The following is a 23951-nucleotide window of genomic DNA, read 5'->3' as shown; positions in this document are numbered from 1 at the left end:
GTATAGCTTTGAAATATCACTATAAAATAATATATTTATAAATAAATTAATAAAACGAAAAAAAATAGTTTCAATCTTTTGATTTATGATCAAACACTAAAAAGCAATTGTATAATATTTTGGATATTTCTTTTATCTATTTCAAATTAGCCATTATTTTTTAATATGGGCCGGAGCGGACAAGCCCGGTTCATCAACGGCCTAAATAGTCATGTCCGGTCTCTTCCCAGAATATAAAACGAGATTTCTGACCACTACCATTTCTTGGCTGTAGCAACTAGCAAAGACAGCTCCCCCTCTCTCGCTCTAAGGCGGCATCCGGATCCCTTCAGCAGGTCAAATCTCGCCCAGATCGCCTTCCTCGATTAGGTTAGCTTTCCATCTATGCATCTTGTTGTTCTCGATCTACTATTCTTTGAATTTTTTTTGGTTGACTTTGCTTGTTTGCTCCTCGCGCCGCTTGGATCTGGGAACTACATGCTTGGGTCGGTGAATCTGAGTATGTGTGATGAATAGAGGCAATAGTCTGACCTATTGGCTGATTTACAACTTTTTTTGCTCAGATAGAATGAATCCAAAGCGATCTGCAGTGTTTTGGCTGTCGAAACTTGAAAGTTCTGTTTTTCTTTTCTTTTTTCTTGCTAGTTTTCGAGTTAGGTTGATTTTTCTATCTTATTCCTTGATTCGTATACATTAAGATCATTTACCCAAGGCCCTTGATATTGGGTTGTGCCCAATTCGGGCTTCTATATTCCAAAAATGCCTGCTGTCATTTTTCCGAATCAAATTATCCTCCATTATTTCACCAACTTCATTCTTCTGAATTAAGCTGTTTCGCGAAACAGTTTGAGCCTAAATTCTTTTTTAAATAAGAAGTAAATGACTATAAAGTTTTTTTTTATATAAAGAAAATCTATTTTTTAGAAAAAATTAAGTGATTTTAATTGGTCAAGCTGTTTCGTGAAATATCTTTGCCGACTTAAAATAGATAAATTAAATTATTTTTCTTTTTTGTCCTTATAAAAATAAATATTAAATTAAATACCTTTTGCGTCCCTTTGTTACTTGTAAACATTGGATTATTTCCAAAAAAATGAGATGGTTTCTCATTTTATGAAATTGATCAATAAAATTTTTTTACAAAATGCGTTGAATCCATGTTCTATTTGTTTTTTTTTCAATAGGCAGTTCTTCCATTATGAAAAAAAAAACATGAGATGGGTTCTTGCTTCCTTATTTATGCAGAAAAGAATTTGTTTAACTTGAACTAATCTCCCTCATTGATGTATTATCTCATTGGCATTCAAATGGATGATGCTAGGTAAATTCCAATTCAATTTTATGGGTATTTTTTATTTAATGAATATAAATTTTAATTAATTTAATTTGTCAAGCTTGTTGGTGCCAACAACTTGAATGACTGAAATTTGGAAATTAAATTATTTTTTAAAAAAAGAAAGGACATATCGATTAAATTAATATAAGTATTTTTTTTTTCTTTTTATAAAAAAATCAATTAATTCTGTCTATCAAATTTTTTTTATATAACATATATAGAAGTCATCAAGCTATCATTTTTTTTATGAAGGTGAGTTTGAAACCTAAAACCATAACAATAATATCTAAAGCCTTTACTAGATAAGCTCGTCGAGATCTTCTCTCTGTGTTTCACCAATCAACTTGACTCACTGAAATCAATTAGTTTTTTCCTTTTCAAATCTACTTTTAAAGCTAAATGAGCATTTGTCTCTTATTTTTGAAAATGATTTCCCATTTTTTTTTCAATCATGTAAGTTGTTTTTATACACAATGGAGGGTTGTTTGTCTAGAAAATTGGAAAGGACCTAAATTGGGCATTTTAAAATATAGGGGCCTAATTTGGATATTTCCAAATGTCAAGGGCCCTATTCAAGTAATTTCTCCTAGATCAATAAGAACTAGATCATTCTAAAATCTTTAGATATTGTAGATTATATTAGCACTCAATCTTAAGTAACTTCTGGAACAATAATGAAAAATGTTTACGTACTTCTTTAAATTATATTCTTCTTCTGTTTAATATTACTGCTTTAATTTGAATTCTGTCCATTTTTATGCTGATGGTGCTTTCTAGGATCTGACCTTCTGTTGCTCACTTAAACTGATGGTTTGGATTGAATGACCTTGGGGATGGTTTAGAATTCTGTCCATGTTTCATTCTGATGGTGTTCAATTCTATTAAGTTATAATTCCCCTTTAGAAGTAAAGTCTTCCCTTTTTTGAGTAACAAAGCTACTATTCATCTTGACACATAACTGGATAATGTTTGTATAGAATTGGTTGTTCAGAATATGGCTTTTCTTGTTTTTTTTTCTGACTTATTGATGGAGATTATTTATTCATTAAACATTGAATTTTTGGACAATTTGTGATGTTTTTTTACTAGTTCCTCTTTACAGTTTTGACCTTGGAGAATTTTATCAAGTTTTCCATTAAATTCAATACTATATTTCTTCAGTTGTTTGTTTTAGTTGATATGCAATGAGTTCACCAAGGGATGAAATGATAATTCTTTTGTTTAGTTTATATAGCTTTATTATATTACAACTTTGCGGGGCATCTCAAAATTCTGAGTTTAAATATCATTGTTTTCCTGAAATATCTAGGTGGCTGTAGTTTGTTTCATGGTTTTATTTTGGGATTATAGTGATAATTTAACATATTTAAAGCATGAAAAATATCATTGTGCAAATACTTACCAACTTTATGGCTCTGCTCACAAAGTGTCATTAGAATGCCTTAGTGAAGATTTTGGTTGGGACCGATCAATATATGCTTCTTATGTTTCTGTGAAGATTTTAGGAAATATTTCACCCCTTTATCTTTGTGATTCTGCTTTAAAAACTTACAAAACCAGTTTGTTCTGAAAGTGAATTTCTCTCAAATGTGCCTTTTGCCCTCTTTTTTTAGAATTCAGTTCTATTATATATCTTCCCATGTTATTTTATTCTGTTGATTTTATTGTTTTTATATTATCTTAAATTTTCTTCCATATCAATATTATATCTGTATACTTTATTTGTCTTGTAAGTTATTGTTGTTGTTGCGTCTTTCAAATTTGAATTCCATATTAGCTGTTCATACTTTTTCATTATTGGCAATTCAAATCGCCTACTTCTGCTTGCAGCATTTTAACAAGTTTCTGTTGGTCCTGTAACATTTTTGGGGTGTGTATTGGCTAGACTATTCCCAAATAAATCAAAAGACAGAAGGAGAGTGATAGGCATCATATTTCTGTGTTGTTGGTATTTTCAAGGGTTATAATTATGTGAAGTGTTACTTCTTAAATAATCAACGCCTTTTCTTTTATATGTGATAGTAGTGATGCCTTTTTCTGTGTTATTTTGGTATATGGACTGCTTGTAGTTGAGAGATTGTGAGCTTGATGTAAATATACAGATTTATACTGCTATGCATGTAAATTAACAGCTTGTGGGTGTTGGCAATTGTGCCATTTTACTCCACTGGTATATCTGCAAGTGAGCACATCATTCTTTCTGTGTCTTATAATTTTTTTTTGGGGATTTTGGTAACTTCTGAGCATAAACAGCTATTCGAAATTAAGTTAAAATTTTAAGTTATGTCAGTTTGCTACTATTCTCTTTAGCCCTTTCTTACTTGTTCCCTCAAATATATAGGAAATGGCCGACGAAGATATCCAGCCTCTTGTTTGTGACAATGGGACTGGAATGGTCAAGGTTAGCTTTTGACAATTGTATAATGAACATTCTTCTCTTTTATACGCTTTACTATTTTATTTATAATCATGATGACTCTACTGTATGTCAAAAGGCTGGATTTGCTGGTGATGATGCACCTAGAGCAGTCTTCCCAAGTATTGTAGGCCGACCTCGCCACACAGGTGTTATGGTTGGCATGGGCCAAAAGGATGCTTATGTTGGTGATGAAGCACAGTCTAAGAGAGGTATTCTTACATTGAAGTATCCTATTGAGCATGGAATTGTCAGCAATTGGGATGATATGGAGAAGATCTGGCACCATACATTCTATAATGAGCTTCGTGTTGCTCCAGAGGAGCATCCTATATTGCTAACGGAAGCCCCTCTTAATCCAAAGGCAAACAGAGAAAAGATGACTCAGATTATGTTTGAAACTTTTAACGTTCCTGCTATGTATGTTGCTATTCAGGCCGTTCTTTCACTCTATGCCAGTGGTCGTACAACTGGTTAGTGTATTATCATTGTTTGTTGTTGGTAGTGCTCTTTTCAACAAGCCTATGATGCCTACATTCCTATGATAAATATTCTCAGGTATTGTGCTCGATTCTGGTGATGGTGTGAGCCACACTGTGCCCATCTATGAAGGATATGCTCTACCTCATGCTATTCTTCGATTGGATCTTGCCGGTCGTGATCTCACAGATTGCCTGATGAAGATCCTTACCGAGAGAGGTTATTCATTCACCACCACTGCTGAGCGAGAAATTGTAAGGGACATCAAGGAGAAGCTTGCCTATATTGCTCTTGACTACGAGCAGGAGCTGGAGACTGCCAAGACCAGCTCCTCTGTTGAGAAAAGCTATGAACTTCCTGATGGGCAGGTTATCACCATCGGTGCTGAGAGATTCAGATGCCCAGAGGTCCTCTTCCAGCCAGCCTTAATCGGCATGGAAGCTGCTGGTATTCATGAGACAACGTACAACTCCATCATGAAGTGTGATGTGGATATCAGGAAAGATCTGTATGGAAATATTGTGCTCAGTGGTGGATCTACTATGTTTCCTGGTATTGCTGATCGTATGAGTAAGGAGATCACTTCACTCGCACCAAGCAGCATGAAGATTAAGGTGGTTGCTCCGCCTGAGAGAAAATACAGTGTTTGGATCGGTGGTTCCATCCTTGCATCCCTCAGCACTTTCCAACAGGTGATGTTTTCTGCATCTTGTTTTACTATCGATACTGGTTTTGTCTGTTTATATTCAGCGATTAGCAAACAACATTTTCTAAACTCTGCAGATGTGGATTACTAAGGGAGAGTACGAAGAATCTGGTCCAGCTATTGTCCACCGGAAATGCTTCTAAGCTCCATTACCTGCATCTTTGCGGAGTTTGTGTCATGGACTATCTAGTACTTGGTTTTTCTTGGAATTTTGATGCTTGGTTTGGGGGCCTACCCCAATATTTACATGTGTCCTTGTGAGATTTTTAGCACTCAAACAAGTTTGTTATCTGGTTTCGATATAGTTGCCTTTATCAGGTTCGAAGATGGTTTATCAGGTATGTTCAGTGACTTCCCCAGATGAATTGGTCTAAATTACCAACTCTAGTTATGCTGTCGTTTTTTGTCTACGGCAGGAATTTAAGGTTTTTGCAAATATTTTCTTTATTAGACACGCAAATCATTTGTTGTTTAGAGGCCTTCTTAACTACATGTATTGCTAGGGCAAACAAAAATGATCACACTTTGTAAAGGGTGTTCTACTAGTCAGTCCAGGCTGACAAACCAAGTCAATCAATCTGAGTGGCTGAATGTGAGTTGAATTGTTCGATCAATTCACATATCTAAGCAATCTAATAGTTGACATCAATGGACTCGAGCAAGACAAATTAAATGTGTTGAGGCGATCCACTTGGGTCGAGCAAACCAAGTATACAGTTCATAGTGGAAGAAACTTTACAAGCATAACTGAAGTAAACACTTCTAATCTTTTTTATGTTAGTGTTTTTCTCATAGATTAACCTACTATAACAAGTAGAGCACAATGGTTAGAAGATTATAATTTGTGACCTAATTCAAACAAAACTGTCTAAATATTACATCAATAATCATTTCCCATAGCCTAAGTTTCTCTTTATGTTGTCGACCTTAGCAATCTTTTTAAAAGGATTATTTCTCATGTGTTCCATGGACTCGGAACTCTTTTCTTACTATCCCTAGTTGATTGATCTATCTTATCATGATATATATTTTTATTGACTAATGGATGGATCATTAACTTTTCAATTTTCTCATTCCTCATATCAAACATTCACATTTGTTTCTAGCTTCTTCTATCCCCAACAAAGAAAAAAAATCTTGTATATTATTTTGACGTGGCTCTCTCTAGTGGACTTTAGCCCATGCAAGTTCTAGTGCCGAGTTGCAACATAAAATTCTCACCCATTACTTATCTATAAACTAATTTATTGGGAAAAAACCATAAAAATGATCCAATATCTAATTTATTGGATTTATTCTCATGATCTACCGTCAAAGTCTTACATCATGTGAATATTAGAAATTGATTGCACATGAATGAATCTCCTTATTGGCCTTTCCTTTTAAACCCATTTGCCTGTTGCACCACCAACACTTGGCAAAACTAATTTAACACAAAAAAATAATTATTGATAAGCAAAGGATTCAAAAAAATCCACTCAAAACTCCAATCTACAAGTCATTATATATTAATCCTACATGCTTTGTTGGAATTCTCTATCATGCTTTAATTTGCGGCACTAAAACACTTTTAAAAGCAATCTTCATAATTAAGGCCTAATCGCATCATAAGTGGAGCACTAACCACACACCTAAATAATTGGCAACATAAAAATAATCATTCAAAAAGCGAAGAGGATCAAGTGGACTCACAGCACTTCTTATCAACATATTTCCATTGCCCTATCACCTTTGTTATTTTACATTATCCCAAGTCACAGATAAAGCAAAACAATTACTTAATTACTCTCTAATTCTATCTAAATCTCTAGTTAATCCAAATTTGTTTCCAACTAAAAGCACCAGAAAAGCTAATAAATGCCACTTTGCTTTTGAATGATGATCCCTCCACAGTGTCAAAGGCCAAGCGAGATTCAGCCCCCAGACTATACAGCGTAATACCGGGGCAAATGCCTCTTTCATACACCAATTATTATTCCAAAGAATTACTTCCTCTGTGTTGACTCTGAAACAGATTAATAGTATGTTGGGAGAGCGTAGTCATCTTTTACCAACGTAATACAGGATGATTTTATCTAGCAGGGTGAAAAATCTCTTTGCCGGTGAAAAAAATACGTAGAACTGGATCGGTTACCTTCCCGATTAAGACAAGATTCATCATCAGCTTTTAGAATCCCATGTTTTTTTCTCAAATATTAGAATTTAACTTTGATTGGAAATTTCCTGAGAAAAAAAATCAGTAATTAAGAAGAATTGCATGCAGAATTTCTGAAGAAAAGCCTCACAACCATGTAATCTGTATTACACAGAGATTTAATTTACAGGGATGGATCCATATTAAGCATGCATGAATTCGAGCTGTTACAGCAGAAACCTGGACCTTCGATGGCGTGTTCTTCTTCCCTCCTTAACTCAGAAGTGCAAACCTTCATCGTCCATCTACCACAGAGGACACAAACAGTAGGAGTCCCACGTCGTCGGCGAGTAGTCCTCCAGTCCCAGTCCGGCGATCGTGGCGGACGACAAAGTGTCGTCGCCCCAAATTTGATCCGCCAAGTCGCAATACTCGAAAGCTTCGTCATCAATCGTCGCGACAATGTTGTCGCAATCAGCGACGACGCTGGTACTCCCGTTCATCGGCTCACGAACGATCTCATCATAAGTCTGAGCCGCCGCTACCGGAGGATGATCGGCGGTGATTCCGGATGACGACGACGAGGAGGAGGAGGAGGATGTTGAGGAAGACAGAGAAATCGCCGCCTTCTTTTTCCGCTCTTGGGCTTTCTTCCTCGTGTGCGTTCTCCAATAGTTCTTGATTTCGTTATCCGTGCGGCCGGGGAGCTTGCGCGCGATCCGAGACCACCTGAAAAAAATTCAGCAAAACAGAGTATCATATACATCTTCTTCCATTTTAGCTTAAGCTTTTTGGAGTGGAACAGAGCCTTCAAACCTGTTGCCCCATCGGGAGTGGAGTTCGACGATGAGGCGCTCCTCCTGGGGCGTGATGCGGCCGCGCTTGAGGCCGGGGTGGAGGTAGTTGACCCATCGCAGGCGACAGCTCTTTCCGGTCCTGTTGAGACCTAAAACACGCAACGAGTCTAAAAACGGTTATGTCACAAGTTGGGCGGGTGGCCGGCCGGCGATGGCCGCCGTTGCATAATCCTACCTACTCTCCCCCCCTCAAACCTGAGACTTGGGCTATGAAATCCCAACGACGGTCACCGAATAACCCCACAAAGCATACCAGTTGTTGGTCTTCTTGCTCCGTCCAAGGGCCCTTTCGCATCGCCACCGCCACCGCCATCGCCATCGCCATCTATATTTATATCGCCGCCTCTGACCGATCGATGACTCGTCTAACTCCGGCTGCTGGCTCAATCTCTTCCGCCTCTTCTTCCTCTATCGCCGCCGCCGCCGCCGCCGCCGCCGCCGACCTCTCTGACTTCGATCTCTTCTTCTGAAAGAGCTGCGAGCTTTTAGAGCGTAAATAGTTTGCCGGTCTTTGTGGCGCGACGAGGCCCATTTATAGGTAGTAGAACAGCCCTGCCTGGTGACGTCACCTGAGGTATGTTGGCATGGGCTTGTCACGTGCCACGGACCTCCATTCTTCCTCATTTCAATTAATTAATAAAAACACCTTTTTTTCTTTTTTAAAAAAAGCCTACAGTAGGAAGAAGCATTTATGGTCGTCACATTTTTGTCTTCATGGTGAATATTAAGAAGCAAAAGTGAAGGAATATGTGAAATCTCTTAACCATTGTTAATTTACTATTTTTTTTTGTGTATATATATATATATAAAATGATTGGTAAAATGGAATCCAAATGGGTGAAAAGGAGGAATGGATTCTTGATAGGAAATCACCTTCAACATTGTGCTCGCTATATGTGTGGCAAAGTCTGATCAGTGATGTCGATGGCAAAGTGCTTTATCGGTATAAAGGTGTTGCGTGGGGGGTTTTGGGTTGTGACGAATGCGCATCGAGATTCGAGGCTGATGTTCCAAGATTTTAAATAGAAAGATAATTTCAATTTGTTTGTTTATTTTTTTAAAAAAATTCTTATTCTATTTTTATTGAAATATAAGTATATTAAGTTAGGCGACTAGGCGAGACGAATCAAGTAGGATGGTCGATTAAATAGAATAGATAGGATAAGTAAAGGTCGAGGGGATGAGTTAAGTTGATTCAGTGTGATCATGCCTATCAATTAGATAATTAAATTCAATAAGAAAGTTGCTTGATCAATGAGATCGAGTTAGTGATCAAATTGAGAAGAAAAAAATTCGTAGGACTAGACAAACAGAATGATTAAGGTGGATAATGCAACTCGAGTCAGTTGAGTAAGCTAAGTTGATCTAGTCGAATTGAACTCGCCGTTCTGGATCATATACGACAAAGATAAATAGGTTAACAAACAAAAAGGAAACATTCCTGTTAAATCTTCAGTGCACATGTTCATATCATGACGTGGTCGTCCATAATGATGGTTGGAAGAGACGGATGGGAATTGTAATCCTACCAGTTCATCTCATCTCATGTCATCAGTATTTTCAGAAGGTACTTCGAGAGCATTTTCAGAAGATATTTCAAGAGAGTATTATATTTCTTTTAAATATTTTTTAAAGTTTTAATCTTCAGTGGAGATTAGGATTCTATAAATTATCTGGTAAATTTTTTTTATCATTTATAAAATATTTAATTGTGATATTTACAATATTTAAAGGGCGATATATTAATTATGTATTTAATTAATGATGAAGATACGAAATGATAAATATCGAGGAGAAATATTTATTTTTATTGTGGGTGTTGAAATAATAAAATTAATTATAAATTTAGTTAGTCTTATCGACTAGTGTTGAGATAATAGGCCCAACTTCATATAATTTTTTCATTAGCCATCAAGATAAATATATAAGCACAAGTGACGGGCAGTTCAGAAGTCCAGCATCCGTTGATTACATGCCCCATTTAAAGGAAAAATTCATATAAATACATCATAGTTGAGGATCAGACTACGGGTATCTGAGTGACAATCTGGATGTTCTATCGTGACACCGGGGATTAAAATGATAGACCCAGTTAGTCTCATTGACTAGCCCTGGGATGATCGATCTGACCCCAGTACAGAATTTTTCACCAACCACCAAAGTCGTAAATTTATCATAATTAGGGATTGAACCGCGGGTGTCTAGGTGACAACCTTATGCTCTGCCGCTACACCATTGACACAGAGGTAAATGATAAACCTAATTAGCTTCATTGACTAGTCCTGGGATGACCAACCCTTCCTTATGAAATTTCTCACCAGTTATCAAGATAAAGCGGGAAGTATTCATAATCGGCGACTAAGAAACCCAACTTCCTTTGGTTGCACATCTCATTGGAGAAAATATTTCTATAAATTCAATATAACTAAAAATCGAATCGTAAATATCTGAATGATAACTTAAATATCTTATCATTGTAGTATTGTCTCACGGGTAAAAAAAACAAAGCTCCTATGATTATGGTGCAGCGATGAGATATTTAAAAATTTGTAGAATTTCAACGAGGTTAACTGGATGATTTATAAAAGTGACTAAAATAAATAAAAATAAAAACAAGATAGTAATCGATCCACGTATCATAATAATGATGGTGATGTGGCAGCCTAAACGTGGAAGATTACGCCATCTTGTCACTTTTTCTTTTTGAATCTTTTGATAAATGCACAGTGAGTTGATCCAGGTGGCGTATAAGTGCTGAAGAACCAAACTAGGATACATCACCGTGCACCAACTTGCCCACTTAATCAAGTGCACTCTTCCACATGCGCGCGGTAAATATGCTTTACACGCCTACAAAAGAGCAATGCCGAGTTCACCTTAGAATTTACAGCAGAAGAATGGGGGATAAAAAATCGATATTATCTATCAATTGCTACTATCTCACGATCGTATTTCATACTAGGATTTCACCCCGGCCAAGCATCCCATCCATTTGGACTTTCATTAAATACATTCAACTTAAGTCACTTGAACTAAACTCTCCTTCTATTTGTCGTCTCATTCTCATCGACAAATAGAAACAGCCAAGCAACACTAGAGGAGAAATTGGGTTGTGGAGATGCATAATGGATAAGATGGACAAAGCGAGTTGGAACTTGGAAGCCCTTGATTGAAGGAGCTGGCCATGGCAAACAGGGTGAGGGTGCAGAAGGAAGTGGTGTCGTCGAGGGAGATCTAAGGTCAAGCTATGATGTTGGTGAAGAGGAAGTGGGTTGCTCAGGAAAGGAGGGGAGAGATTGTGAAGGTAGCGACAAGAGATGGAAAGGTAAAGTGGCCATGGGAAAGGGGCCACCCCAACATTGATGGTGGAAGATGTTAGTTTACCAACGGAAGAGAAGAAAGCTATGGGAAAACATTTACATATTGCCACTTAAGCAAAAGGAAGTTAAGGAAGGACATGGTTGAGGGAGACAAACTTGAGGCATGCGAGGGGATGAAAACAATTGGTGGCCGATCTCAATGCATTTACAATGAAGAACTACAAGAGGTATTAAGTATCAAAAAGAGCTGTAATTAATATTGAGGCTTTTTTTTCTCGCACTTATCGAACTACTAGAGAAGTATTTGTCAAAAGAAAAAGAGAAAGGTGCGCCATCTCATCCACGCAAAAACAGGATTAAAGATCATTGATGCCCCTCGTAGAGTCGACTTCATAGCCGTAACAAATAGTTCAAACACAAACATTTATGAAAAACTATGAGCTGATTCAGAGAGCACTTCTGAATTAGTAGACTGAACATCAATAAAGGTAAGGGAGTAGCTTTTAGATAAACACTGATTAATTTCATTCCCATATGAAGTTTCCAAGTCAAACACTGATTCCATAAAAGAACTACAACTGCAGATGGATGATAAGTGATGCAACGTTGGTTGAGAGAGACAGGCCATGATTCACAAAATACGTATTGTATCCACCAGCTTATGCGGCTGCCACAGGGAGCATAGTGAAGTCTACTGCTACTGCCTCGCCTTCACATATTACAGATCCTGACCAGTGTCTTGTGATGGTGGAGGCCTGCAAAGCCATGACAGTTGACATGCATGCTCCATGATTTCCACTTTATTTGTTTTGGTGGTGGGGCTATGAGTGATGGTGGTAGGACATTGTTTAAGGGGATGGCGTCTTGCAGCCTTTTCCTTGAAATTGCATGCATGAAAAGGGGTTAGTGGTCAGTATATCGCAAGTGCACGGCCATCTTTGGGAAAGTTAAAGTGGTAAATGAATCTCGCCTGTGAGTTCACCTGGACTCGAATAGGACCGAAGACATACCTCAAGGCTCAGGAGAATGACTAGTAACTATGATGCAACTCAGAGGAGTAAGTTGTTATCTTCGAACGTAAGAATCTTAGTATTATTATGCAAAATTGGAAATGTTTTCTGATTACAGATATCTATGCCTATGGCAGACAGAAAAAACTTCAAAATTCTCTTAAAGTGGGCATTTAATCATCTCCGCAAGTCATTTCAACTTGTATTAATATACTCCTTTGTGGTCTTTTAAAATTCTCTCTTAAAAGCAATCTCTGCTATGACTTCTAGACAGTCATTTCTACTTGCATTAATATATTCCTTAGTGGTCAGGATGCGTAAATTTCTCATGAAAAAGCATGCATTCCATTTTTTTTTCTGGCGAGATTCTTTTGATTGTTTAATTTACGCGATACAACATTTCATTGATTCTAAACCCTAGAAAAGGAACTAAAAGCAAAAATTGAGATAAAAGAAAGCACTATAAAGTCCACAAGCCAAACACAGTAAGTGAGGTATACTTTAAAAGCATGAAATGGCAAGCTGCAACATTCAGTCGGTATATAGCTTTAGAAGAGAGAAAAATAAGAAACAATAACCCAAGATATCTTAAAGCATTGATGGAAAGTCATTGTCTTTTAAAAATGGAAACAAGTTTCAAGTAATTCAACGGAGTAAAAACCCTAATGTAAAAGCATGAAAGGGAACGCTACATCACTCAAAATTTGACAAGGACTGAGAAAACACAAATTTCCATTTTTCCAAGAACAGATAATACAGAACCGATCTAGTAGAAGAACCCAAGTACTTTTCCACCAGCATTCTTTCTCCTTGCTTCTTCGTGATCCATGATGCCAGCAGATGTAGTCAACACAATGTAACCAAACTGCATATTTCAGTTCAATATATGATAGTTTAGTACTCACTACATATCAATGGATCCAAAACTAGTAAGTGTATCCTAAAAGATCAGACTACAGTAACAACAGAGTTCACTGACAGATTAATAAAAGACTACCAAGAGTAAGAAACAGATGTAGCAAAACTTTTAAAACCTCAGACAAATCCAGTAGCTTTGATATGAAACACAGCAAGAACTGAGTTTTATACAAAACACGTTGGTAAACCAAAGTGTACACTACTGTTACCATTATGTTGGTATACTTGAATTTTGCATCAGGCTATCAGCTACAGTCTTTGTGGTAGTAACTTTTTTTAACTAATTTATTTTAACTTCTATATATTTGGTACTTACAAAAATATAATTATAGTATAATGCCCTTGCTTGAGTTAATTAGTGGAATGGTTCATCCAATTGAATCATCAAATCAGTGGCCTTGCAACTTCATTGTGTTCTTATTCTGAGCAATAATATATAAGTATGAAGCAAGAGATAAAGCAGACTAAATTTACCTGCCGTGATGGAAGCAGCCTAGCAGTCCAAGACTCAATTTCTTTAACACCCACATCAAAACGAGGGCTAATAACCCCACATTTGTTCAACCTGCCATTCAACTCAACAACAATTTTACCAGCACGGTGATCATCAACATACTCAAACTCACCAATGTAGCCTGTAGAATCAGAATTTTTAAGAATCTTCAGAATGAGAGGCTAGAAGCAACAGAACAAAAAAATTGTGAAAGCACTAACCATGCTTCTGCATGACAAGGAGAAACTTTATTATCACTTTTGAGGAGGGTCTGATCATGACCTGCCTCTTTCCGCGCTTCTCTGCATTGTACATGCTCTTGAGAGCATCATTTAGGACACTAACTCTCACCATCCTTATCAACTGTGCGGAAATACAAAAGAATCACAGTAGAAGATCAGAGAACAGAAACTATAGCAACAACCCAATGAGTAAGCAAAGAAGGGGCTGTTTAGAGGAAAAATCAATAAATTAAAGTATTCTAAAACAAAAGTGGTAAATTTGAATTCTCCTAAATGAAATCTGCAAATTACAATAACTTAGCATAGATATAATAATCAAAACACATTTAATGGGCAAAAATAAAATGAACATATTAGTCATTACTCACGGGTGAACCAGAAGCCTAGACAACTATTGGAATCTGAGATCTTTCATACCTAAGTGCCTTCAACTAACAAAAATAAGATGGCAGAAAGATTTTCTTAATGAGACCTTCCTTCCATTTCCTTTAGTAGAAATAAAGGGAAGGAAAGTCTATGAAATTTTTTACCCAACTTTCTTAAATTATACTTCAATCTGATTTGGGTGGAAAAGTCATTGCACAAAGCTCAAATTTAACATTTAACAGCTTCAAAATTATTGTTTTCAAAGATATCTTTGATTTATATTTTTTTTTATGTTTTCAATAAAAAAAATTGAAATTCAAGTTCCTCTACCTATTTCCTTCTCTCTAATGAAACTCTCAAAAAAAAAAATCTCTAAGGAAACTAAAACAAGGGAAAGTTCGATGCTTTTCCTATAATTTTTGTCTACCCTTTTCTTTCTTATTTCCTTCAAATTCATAGGAAATAGGAGTTAAATAACCATCCATATTATGAGCTCAATCGAGCCAAAAGGTAACTGAACCTGAATGTATCAAATAGACAATCATGGCTCAGTTCCAGTAATGCATGTGACCTGTCATTGTTTCTACTTCCATTCCAAGCACAGCTAATTGGCCTCAATCCATCCAAAGGCAAAACCTTGGCCGGGAGCGTGCAGTCCCTTCACATAAGAGATTGCAATAGCTTCCCAGAGTGTTCATGGGAAATTAAAGGAACTGCCATTTATCTCACCATTCCACCATTTAAAAGGTCAGGAAGAAAGACTACAGAGACTGGAATCATCAATCTAGATATCATGGCATCTAGGAAGATCCATCAAATTCCAGGTTTAGATTGACACCATGAAAACATGAATCAATCAGATAATAATCAATTAATCAACGTCAAAATCTACTTTTTCTTGAATTTGAAGGGAAAAATACCCAGTGATCAGAATAGATGGTGATATAATAATAGTAAATTGACCGAATTTTCAAAGAATTGCAACCATGTAATTCTTAACTAACTCATAAATAGAGAAGCACTTTACAGATCTAGAAAGGAAATCTTTTCTCACATTCTTATTATGCCCTTCTTCATTACTAATTAGCTCTAAGCATATCACAGTCTTGTGACTTATAATGCAATCCCAAATCGAAGGGAACAGCATGGTAAAGACGTTATCGAAACCCATTTCACAGATACAAACAAACAAATTAAATTCACGACAAGAATTACAAGGAAAAAGTTACAAGAATATAGAGGATATGAGGAACAGAGACCAATAGACAACTAACCAGACAAAAAGAAGCACAAGTGGAAATCAAAACAAGGGTACAATCAATATACAGCAGATCGAGTTCCTTTTAAGAGGAAATCTTAAGATCGGTATAATATAGAGATCAAACCTTGGCGAGAAAGGGCGCAGTCGACAGCGAGAGCACCAGACAAAACCCTACCTCGAAGAAGAACCGCGGCTGGTGTTCGTTTATATACACAAGCGCGATCCCATTCAATCATGAACGAACGGCTGATACATTCTAGGTTAAGTTAATCAATACCCTAACCCGGTAAATGGACTGGCTCGGCCCAGATTAACTTTTCAATGTGAAATATTTGGGCCGGGTTAATTAAAATATTTTATTAATTGACAGTCGATTATAAATTAATTTTATAATTTTTTTTTTTCAGAAATTCATATAATCTCTGAATAAAGACCGTGAGACATCTGAAGTGCGGGGCATAAAATTAATAATAATAATAATAAATTATTTTTAAAATTATATGATCTTAATCAATTAAATATTGAACAAATTAATTACATGGCGTATTAAGTTAATAATATTTGTTTATATATCCAAATAATTTGCCTTTCAAATTTTATCCTAAAATTGGAATAACAAATTGTCTAAAATTACTAAGGGACATATATGCCAATTCAAAATTTAATTATTTTAATACATTTTCACTCCCATTTCTTCCTTTCTAATTATACCTAACTAGTTATTATGGTTTAATTAGGATTTACTTGTATTATTTACTAATGTGACACGATTTTGAAGTAGACTAGTTTGATATTTAGCCATTAATTTTATTTATTATTTTAAAAGTAAAGTGACACAATTTATCTAATCAAATTTAACTGATTTATTCGTGTATCGACCAAAATGACAACTTAATTTTGCCTCAATTGGACAACATCTGATCTTTTTAAAAAATTCAAATGTGATTTGTTTTAATAATTCAGAGTCAAGATGTGATTTCTTTTTAATGATTCAATTTCCAAACTCATCCATTCCTAGAGGTGAGTGGCTCTCCCTATAGTTGGCCAATTGGGTAAATCTAAAGAACTCATGGCAGTGCTTTTATTAGCTGACCTCCTCATCCCATCCTCCTACTATTGATGTGGTAATAAGGTGATTCGTTTGTCCCAACATTCTTGTTAATTCGTTCTTAGATCAATACAGAGGAAGTAAATCATGGGTGACTACTAGCCATTAGTGCAAATGGTCAAGACATGGGGGAGGTTATGCTCGGTCACGCCGAGTTTCAACCCCAAGACTTCATGTGGCAACACCTCATGTCTTAACCATCGTACCGCCCCGAGGGGACAAATTGTATAGGTAAACTTTTTATAGTGACCGATACCACCACCGAAACGGCTCCTTATCAGGAACCCCCGAAGGGATTTTTGGATGAACGATACCACTTAATTGATAAGAACTTACGCAGGGGGTGCTCGAACCTGACACCTCAATCAAAGGATACAACGTCATAACCAAAACACCCCTGATTCAATTGTCCATCCTACTATTGAGCTGCATAGACTAGTTAACTAATTTGCATAGGCTGGTTAGCTAATTTTACAAGATATTATGTGCTACCTTGTAAAACAGCTCCGCCAATTAATAACCTTATCGCATGCTCCAGCTAGGTATTAAACCATGATAGTTTGTGAATTCACCATCTGTCTTTCCACTGCACCATATCTAAGGGGGCATTAAGATGTGATCTTAGCTCTAACTAATAGGTGTCCTTGGTAGCATATTGTTTGGGAGATAGGGTTAATCCATACGTTCCTAATTCTCAAGATGAACTCTGGCCTTTTTGACATTGTCAAACCTCTTTCCCTAAGAAGAGTAAATGCACTCATTCTTAAGTAAAGCACAAAATGACAATCATACAAAGATAGCTAATAAACAATTATAGAATTCATGAAAGTTCTCTAGATAAGTCAAGCTAAACCCAACAAATTTAATGCTCTACCGCAGTTTCACATAGCAAAAGGTGTTCACCTCTAGTATTTCCATCAATCTGTTCTTAGGTCAATAAAGAGGAGGTAAATTACAGGTGACTACTAGTCATTAGTGCAAGCGACCAAGGTATAGAGAAGGACACTCTCGAACACGCTGAATTTTGACCTCAAGATCTCATATGACAATACTCTATGTCTCGACTATCGTACCGCCTTGAAAGGATGTTCTACCGTAATCTCTTGTTCAATGTCAAAGTTGAGCAAGGCAAGAAAATCAATCGCTCCCATACTCGACAATATGGGGCGACCATGACTACACCAAGCTTGCATACTTTAGAGTCATACTCTCATATCCTAGCATTGGCCTTACAATTCCCTAATTTTGAAGTGAGTAATGTTCCTTGAACGAAAGGTAATCTTTCTTTGATTTCTTATACCGACTCTTATATTCAAAATCGAGCTAAGAACTATCATGACATTAGTTTGGCAATCAATCGGTTTGGCTCACCTAAAGCTGATCTTTCGATTTGGCTCACCTAAAGTTGATCTTCTGACATATCACAATGACTACATTGGAGCAAAAAAAAGGGGTATATCGGTGCAAAAATTAGCATTAACATTAGCATTAGCATTGAAAAGAGGATGTTTCAGGATCGTCCCACACCAGTGTCGTACCTGAGATTTTGATGACCTGAATCAAACTTCAATAAAAAGGCCTCTTACATCATCTTACTACTATATTAACTTAAAAAATCATCTACACTTCAAAATATGATTAAAATATAGTAAACGACTCTAGTTGCACTCATAACTAGTCATGAAAATTTTATGCTGCTACAATTCAAGTGTAGCACAAGGGATCTTGTTCAATGCTTGTTTTTTGTTAGGGAGGTTAATTCAATTAGGTCCTACTTTACAATGACAAATGAGCATAAAATAACATCAAAATGATAGATTGGTGCCAAAGAGCTAAGCTCAAACAGATAAACAGGAAGAAAACTACTACTTACATTTAAAAAAGTCATCTTAGCATATCTCCTGCTTCAATGAGTTCACAATCAAATTTTATGATTCAACATTCTTGTACTTGGGGCCAAACCAATCTAAAGGAATTGTTTTGGGCACAAATAATTGACCAATTGTTGTTAGAAAATTTATCAATTTGTCTTTATTTTTGGTATATTTAGTATTTAATGCAATAAGCATTAGTGATCAATCATGCAAAACCCAATTAAATTGTTAGATGTGCATTTGCTTGTTATATCTCTCATGCTTTTCCTATGAAGGAGGGGGAATCCTTTTTTCTAGCTCGCTTCCAGATGCAAAAAGCTAACTAATTTAATGATACAAACTAATTGATTCAATTTGGATGGAGTTAATAGGAATTAAAGAGCAGGGGCAAAGCGGCAGAAGAGAACAAGAAAAGTCAGCTTTGCTTTTATCTCCATCTCACCTTTTTCCTTGCTTTTGTAACCGCACAAAACACAACAATTCAAAAGCAAGCAAGAAGTCAAAAACAACGAAGTTGATCAGAAATAAAAACTACACAGATCAAACAGAAATTTACCAAAATGGAAGATTAATCGAAGAGGTTGGCAGGTTGCTATCGTCGGCCGTGTAGAAAACTAGAAATGACCACCCTTGAAGAGGAGAGTTCACGACGAAATTAGGGCAAGGATTGACACTTTGCGGCGGCAAAATTAGGAGAGGATTTGCACAGCAACACATCGGCACTTTGCGATGGTGAATTTAGGGCGAGGATCAAGCGATCGACAAAGGGGCACTTCTCAAGTCGCAATGGCGAAAATTTAAGGAGGGGAATCATTGATGCGAGTTTTTTTAAAGTTAAAATATACATATTAAATTACATGACAAACTAATAATATTTGGGCCCCTCTTAGAACTGGGCCTAAGACAAGCGCCTCTTGGGCCTCACCTAAGGTCCAAGCCTGCCCACACCCTATCGGCATTTGTGATAGTAAGAGAAAAGTCAAATATCTAACGAAAAATTTTATACTAGTTAAAAATTAATCACAAAAAAAATTAGAATAATCACTCGTGCAAATACTAATAATACCAATCCGTGAGGACGAGAATATCTCTAACATGGTCTATCTAGAATATTTGGAGAGGATATTTCTCTAAATATTCATCATTAGAGGAGATATTTCTTAGATGATTGAAAATCACCGGACATAAGTTTGTACTCGGTGATTTCTCATTTGTGGGGTCCAACAAAAGATGGGCTACCATTTCCTTTTTTTATTTTTTTTAATTAACATTTTTGGACCTTTTGGGGATCACAAGATTATTATGGGAGTATACAAAAAAAGAAAGACAATTAACAGAGAACGTGTAGCTGGATATACTCAACTTGTCAATGATTATTTCTCTGTTAAGCCGGTGTATACCAATGACATGTTCCGACGATGATTCCGAATAAGAAAAGAGTTATTTTTACGCATAGTCATTGATTTAGAAAATCATACAAGTGGATATTTTAAAATGGAGTGAAGATGCAGTGAGGAGAAAAGATTTGTCACCACTTCATAAATGCACGGCGACTATCAGTTAATTGGCTTATGGAGGTTCCGCCGACCAATTTGATAAGTGCATTTGAATGAGTGAAACAACTGCCCTCGAATGCTTGTCCAACTTTTGCTAATGTGTGATACAAATATATGAAGGTGAGTACTTAAAAAAATCCAATACAATTGACATCATTCGTTTGCTTGAAATACATGAACAAAAGTAGAATTTTCCTAGGATGTTAGGAAGTCTTGATTGCATAGGTCTGGAAAAATTGTCCGATCTCGTGGAGGGCACAATACACATAAGGTGATCATGACTATCTAACAATTGTGCTTGAGACAGTCACAACTGTTGATTTGTGGATATGGTATGTATTTTTTGGAGTTGCTGGATCTCGCAATGACATCAATGTGCTTAATGAATAACTTATTTTTAATGACATTTTGCAATGAAATGCCTCAGAAGTACACGTTATTGTGAACGAAACACAATATACAAAAAGGTACTATCTGATAGATGACATATATTCGGAATAAGCCACTTTTGTCAAGAGTTTTTTCTGCCTTCAGGTTCCAAAAAAAATGAAATTTAAAGGAAGATAAGAGACTTGAAGAAAATATGTCGAGTGTGCATTTAGAGTACTCCAAGCTCGTTGGACAATTATAAGAGGTCTCTGACGACATTGGTCTATGGACAAATGCAAAGAAATAATGTATACGTGCATTATTTTGCCCAACATTATTGTGAAGAACGAAGATCATGCAATATTAATTTGGATTGTGAAGAATAAGATACTATCACATCAAATCATGACTTAACTAGTGAATTTGCTTAATATATTCGAAAAAATTCTAAGTTACGTAATATTCAGGTGCATCGTCAGTGATCTGGAGGTAAGAGCAGGGGGCCCCCGTCTTGGAGAGTCAACGCCACGTGGAAGTCAAAGGGCCAGGTGGCCGACCGGACAACTTAGAAAAGGTGGGATCGCTATGCCGACCGGAGAATGGGGGTCGACCGCCCGGGCGGCCGACCAATGTCCAATTGAGGGCAAACGGCGCCCCGGCGGGAGTCGGGGTTCCGACGCTCTTTGAACAGGGCCGTAAGGCTGAGCGGACGGCACGCTCGGCCGAAGACATAAGGTAGCATACTGCTAACAGTCTCCACAAAGCACATTACCGAGTATCTCCCAAGTAGATCACTATATATGGCCGGCCGGACGTAAGGCAAGTGCTGGCCGGCCGGACGCCCGACAGGGAGTAAGGAGAAAAGGACAAGGGACATATTCTGACAGCGGGCATGCTTTATAATCCAGCTATACTCCAAATCTGACGACAAGGGGTTCCGCTGTCCCATCGAAGACATGCTTGGACTGTAGCAGTATGCTGTCAGGTAAGCTTGCTGACAGACCCTTACTGAGGTATGGGCCGAGGACATGTGTTTGCCTAGGTATGTGTGTCTGAGCTCCTCCCCAGCTCTATATAAGGAGCTTTGCACTTCACCAGAGGTACGCGTTCTACGATTTTTGGAGTCACTTCTTCATTGTTCGCTTGCCTGACTTGAGCGTCGGAGGGTCGTCGCCGGGAACCCTTTCCCGGCCCGACTTCTGTGTAGGTTCATCGAAGGCCCGTGCGGACAGTCAGGAGATCTATGTCAGCCGCTTGGAGAGTGCCACGTGCCCATCGTCCGTTGATTCAGCTTTCGGACAGGATCAGTGAGCTTCATCACGATTTAGTTGAACACATCTGGAAACATACTACCATGATAAATAACTAACTAATTTATCATCTATTAAATATTTAAGTATTCAATTTTGAATTTATGAAAGATTTTAACTTGTAAGTTTTTTTTAATGTGTACGTGTATTGTTTTTGTTTAAATAACATAGTAATATTAAAATAATTATATTGAATAATTATCTTAAATATATAAATAAATATTTAAAATAAATAAATAAATTATAGATAAAAATATATATTAATTTTATTTAAATATAAAATTAAATATATATTAATAAAATGACCATAAATCCTATAAATATTCAATTGATGAATCTATACATATTTGATACTTAATTATAAAATTAGAGATATTTAAAAATAAAATATTTGAAGGATAGAAATTATAAATATTTAATTAATAAAAAATTTCATTATAAGATTTAAAATATTTAAATATTAAAATATTTAAAAAATAATATGAAAATAAAGACCATAAATACTTATCAATAAGTGTGTCAATTCGATTGGGACGGGTTGAATTAGCTCGAGTTGAATTTTTTTTACACCCAATCCGAACCCGATCCGAACCCGAGTTCAACCCAAAACAACTAAACCCGAACCCGACCAACCCGATCAATCCGAACCCAACCCAGATGACCCGAAAATCCGATTCAAAATGATTTTTTTTTTGACTAATTTTTCTATAATTCTTCACTTTTATCTCAATACTCTATCATTATCATACAAACATGATATTAATATATATAAAAACATCTTAATTTTTAAAATAAAATTCGATTTAATCTAAAAAAAACTCACTAAACCCTATATTTAAATCAATCTGGGTCAACCCGAGTCAATCCAAACCCAACCCAATCCGAAAATTTTTAACCCTCCAACCCGAACCTGAAAATGTTCAACCCGAACCTGATTTTTTTTCAGATCGACTCGAATTAGATCGTCGAATCGAGTTTATTTTTGACACCCCTATTTGCGAAGGGCACCAAACAGGAACTTCAGAACTCCTAATGAAAAGGAAAGGGGAATTGCACTACTACATAGGAGTCACCATGGAACGCTTTTGTATAGGAACAAGCAAAAGCTTCCCATGTCAATCATCATACTGTAACGAAAAACGAAGCCACTCATAAGGAAGACCTCGATGATCGAACCGTGAAGAAGAATATTATAAGAGGGGAGAGACTTTAAAATACTGTTTTATTTTTCTTGCACACCAAACACTTACACCATCGACCCTTTAAATACACTACAAGAGATAAAGATAACATTATACTAATCTCACTAAACCATGTAAGTAGGAATGACTCGTACCACTGTCCATGTAAATAGGAATGACTCGTACCACTAACCATGTAAATAGGGATGACTCATACTACTAACTTGATCTTAAGAAATAAAGAAATCTTATCACCAGGAATGCAGAGAAGATGTGGCCAACATCACTTTAATTTGTAACACTCTCCCCTAAAGTGATGTCTTCCGAATCAGCCCAAGTTTAGAACGTAGGTCTTCGAATGGACCCTTTGAAAGGGTCTTTGTAAAAATGTCAGCGATGTTATCTTCACTTCGAACAGCAACCATGTCGATAATCCCGCTAAGCACTTTTTCACCGATAAAGTGATGCTCAAGTTCAATATGTTTCGTCCTTGCGTGGAAGACGAGATTTGATGTAAGCTTGATCGCACTTAAGTTATCTCCATGAATAGGAACCGATCCATCAATGAGTTCTTGGAGATCTTCAAAAAGTCTACGAAGCCAAACACATTCTTGAGCGGCATGGGCCGAAGCTTTATACTCGGCTTCGGTGGTGGACAGTGACAACGAACTTTGCTTTTTGCTGCACCATGAAATACTTGTTTTTCCGCATAAAAAAATGAATCCGGATGTTGATCTTCGATCATCTAAATCTCCACCAAAATCAGCATCCACAAATCCTTCCAAAGAGAATTTTGCGCCCTTCTTGTAAAATAAGCCCATGTCAAGAGTGGAATTAACGTACTTTAATATATTCTTTGCCTCCTCGAGGTGTGGCTTCCTCGGTGCTTGCATATATCGGCTAACAACGCCAACAGAGAAGGCAATATCTGGTCTTGTTATTGTCAAATAAATCAGGCTTCCCACAAGGACACGATAGAGATGGAGATCCGATAGTTGTATTCCTTCGTCACGA

General features: G+C 36.7%; 3 protein-coding genes across 3 annotated transcripts; 1 reads left to right on the top strand and 2 right to left on the bottom strand.

The window, feature by feature from the left end:
• Nucleotides 1-237: 237 nt before the first annotated feature.
• Nucleotides 238-5272, top strand: LOC122038591 (actin-100-like). Its single transcript, XM_042598394.1, has 5 exons — nucleotides 238-369; nucleotides 3678-3737; nucleotides 3832-4225; nucleotides 4311-4924; nucleotides 5016-5272. Exons 2-5 carry the CDS (start codon nucleotides 3681-3683, stop codon nucleotides 5079-5081), a joined length of 1131 nt encoding a protein of 376 aa, XP_042454328.1. The 5' UTR covers nucleotides 238-369; nucleotides 3678-3680; the 3' UTR covers nucleotides 5082-5272.
• A 1941-nt stretch (nucleotides 5273-7213) lies between these two features.
• LOC122038590 (transcription factor MYB48-like) lies at nucleotides 7214-8429 on the bottom strand. Its single transcript, XM_042598393.1, has 3 exons — nucleotides 8125-8429; nucleotides 7889-8018; nucleotides 7214-7801 (listed from the first exon to the last, which is right to left on the bottom strand). The coding sequence occupies exons 1-3, from the start codon at nucleotides 8252-8254 to the stop codon at nucleotides 7378-7380; spliced, it is 684 nt and encodes a 227-aa protein (XP_042454327.1). The 5' UTR covers nucleotides 8255-8429; the 3' UTR covers nucleotides 7214-7377.
• Nucleotides 8430-12823: 4394 nt separating this feature from the next.
• On the bottom strand, nucleotides 12824-15783 carry LOC122038589 (40S ribosomal protein S15a-1-like). The gene is made up of 4 exons (XM_042598392.1): nucleotides 15664-15783; nucleotides 13892-14033; nucleotides 13652-13812; nucleotides 12824-13124 (listed from the first exon to the last, which is right to left on the bottom strand). Exons 2-4 carry the CDS (start codon nucleotides 14022-14024, stop codon nucleotides 13026-13028), a joined length of 393 nt encoding a protein of 130 aa, XP_042454326.1. The 5' UTR covers nucleotides 14025-14033; nucleotides 15664-15783; the 3' UTR covers nucleotides 12824-13025.
• Between the last annotated feature and the right edge of the window lie 8168 nt (nucleotides 15784-23951).

Source organism: Zingiber officinale, chromosome 1A (assembly GCF_018446385.1).
Source record: "Zingiber officinale cultivar Zhangliang chromosome 1A, Zo_v1.1, whole genome shotgun sequence".
Taxonomy (NCBI): Eukaryota; Viridiplantae; Streptophyta; class Magnoliopsida; order Zingiberales; family Zingiberaceae; genus Zingiber; species Zingiber officinale.
The sequence above is the reverse complement of the archived record's forward strand: the minus strand, read 5'-3'. Positions and strand labels throughout refer to the sequence as shown.

Bases quoted from the DNA above. Each gene is read 5' to 3' on its own strand.
- LOC122038591 (XM_042598394.1), top strand. From the start codon at position 3,681: ATGGCCGACGAAGATATCCAGCCTCTTGTTTGTGACAATGGGACTGGA. The intron at 3,738-3,831 runs GTTAGCTTTTGA...GTATGTCAAAAG, and splicing joins ATGGGACTGGAATGGTCAAG to GCTGGATTTGCTGGTGATGA. The intron at 4,925-5,015 runs GTGATGTTTTCT...TAAACTCTGCAG, and splicing joins CCCTCAGCACTTTCCAACAG to ATGTGGATTACTAAGGGAGA.
- LOC122038590 (XM_042598393.1), bottom strand. From the start codon at position 8,254: ATGGCGATGGCGATGGCGGTGGCGGTGGCGATGCGAAAGGGCCCTTGG. The intron at 8,019-8,124 runs GTTTGAGGGGGG...TGCGTGTTTTAG, and splicing joins TTTCATAGCCCAAGTCTCAG to GTCTCAACAGGACCGGAAAG. The intron at 7,802-7,888 runs GTTTGAAGGCTC...AATTTTTTTCAG, and splicing joins CACTCCCGATGGGGCAACAG to GTGGTCTCGGATCGCGCGCA.
- LOC122038589 (XM_042598392.1), bottom strand. From the start codon at position 14,024: ATGGTGAGAGTTAGTGTCCTAAATGATGCTCTCAAGAGCATGTACAAT. The intron at 13,813-13,891 runs GTTAGTGCTTTC...CTGATTCTACAG, and splicing joins CCTTGTCATGCAGAAGCATG to GCTACATTGGTGAGTTTGAG. The intron at 13,125-13,651 runs GTAAATTTAGTC...TGAAATATGCAG, and splicing joins GGCTGCTTCCATCACGGCAG to TTTGGTTACATTGTGTTGAC.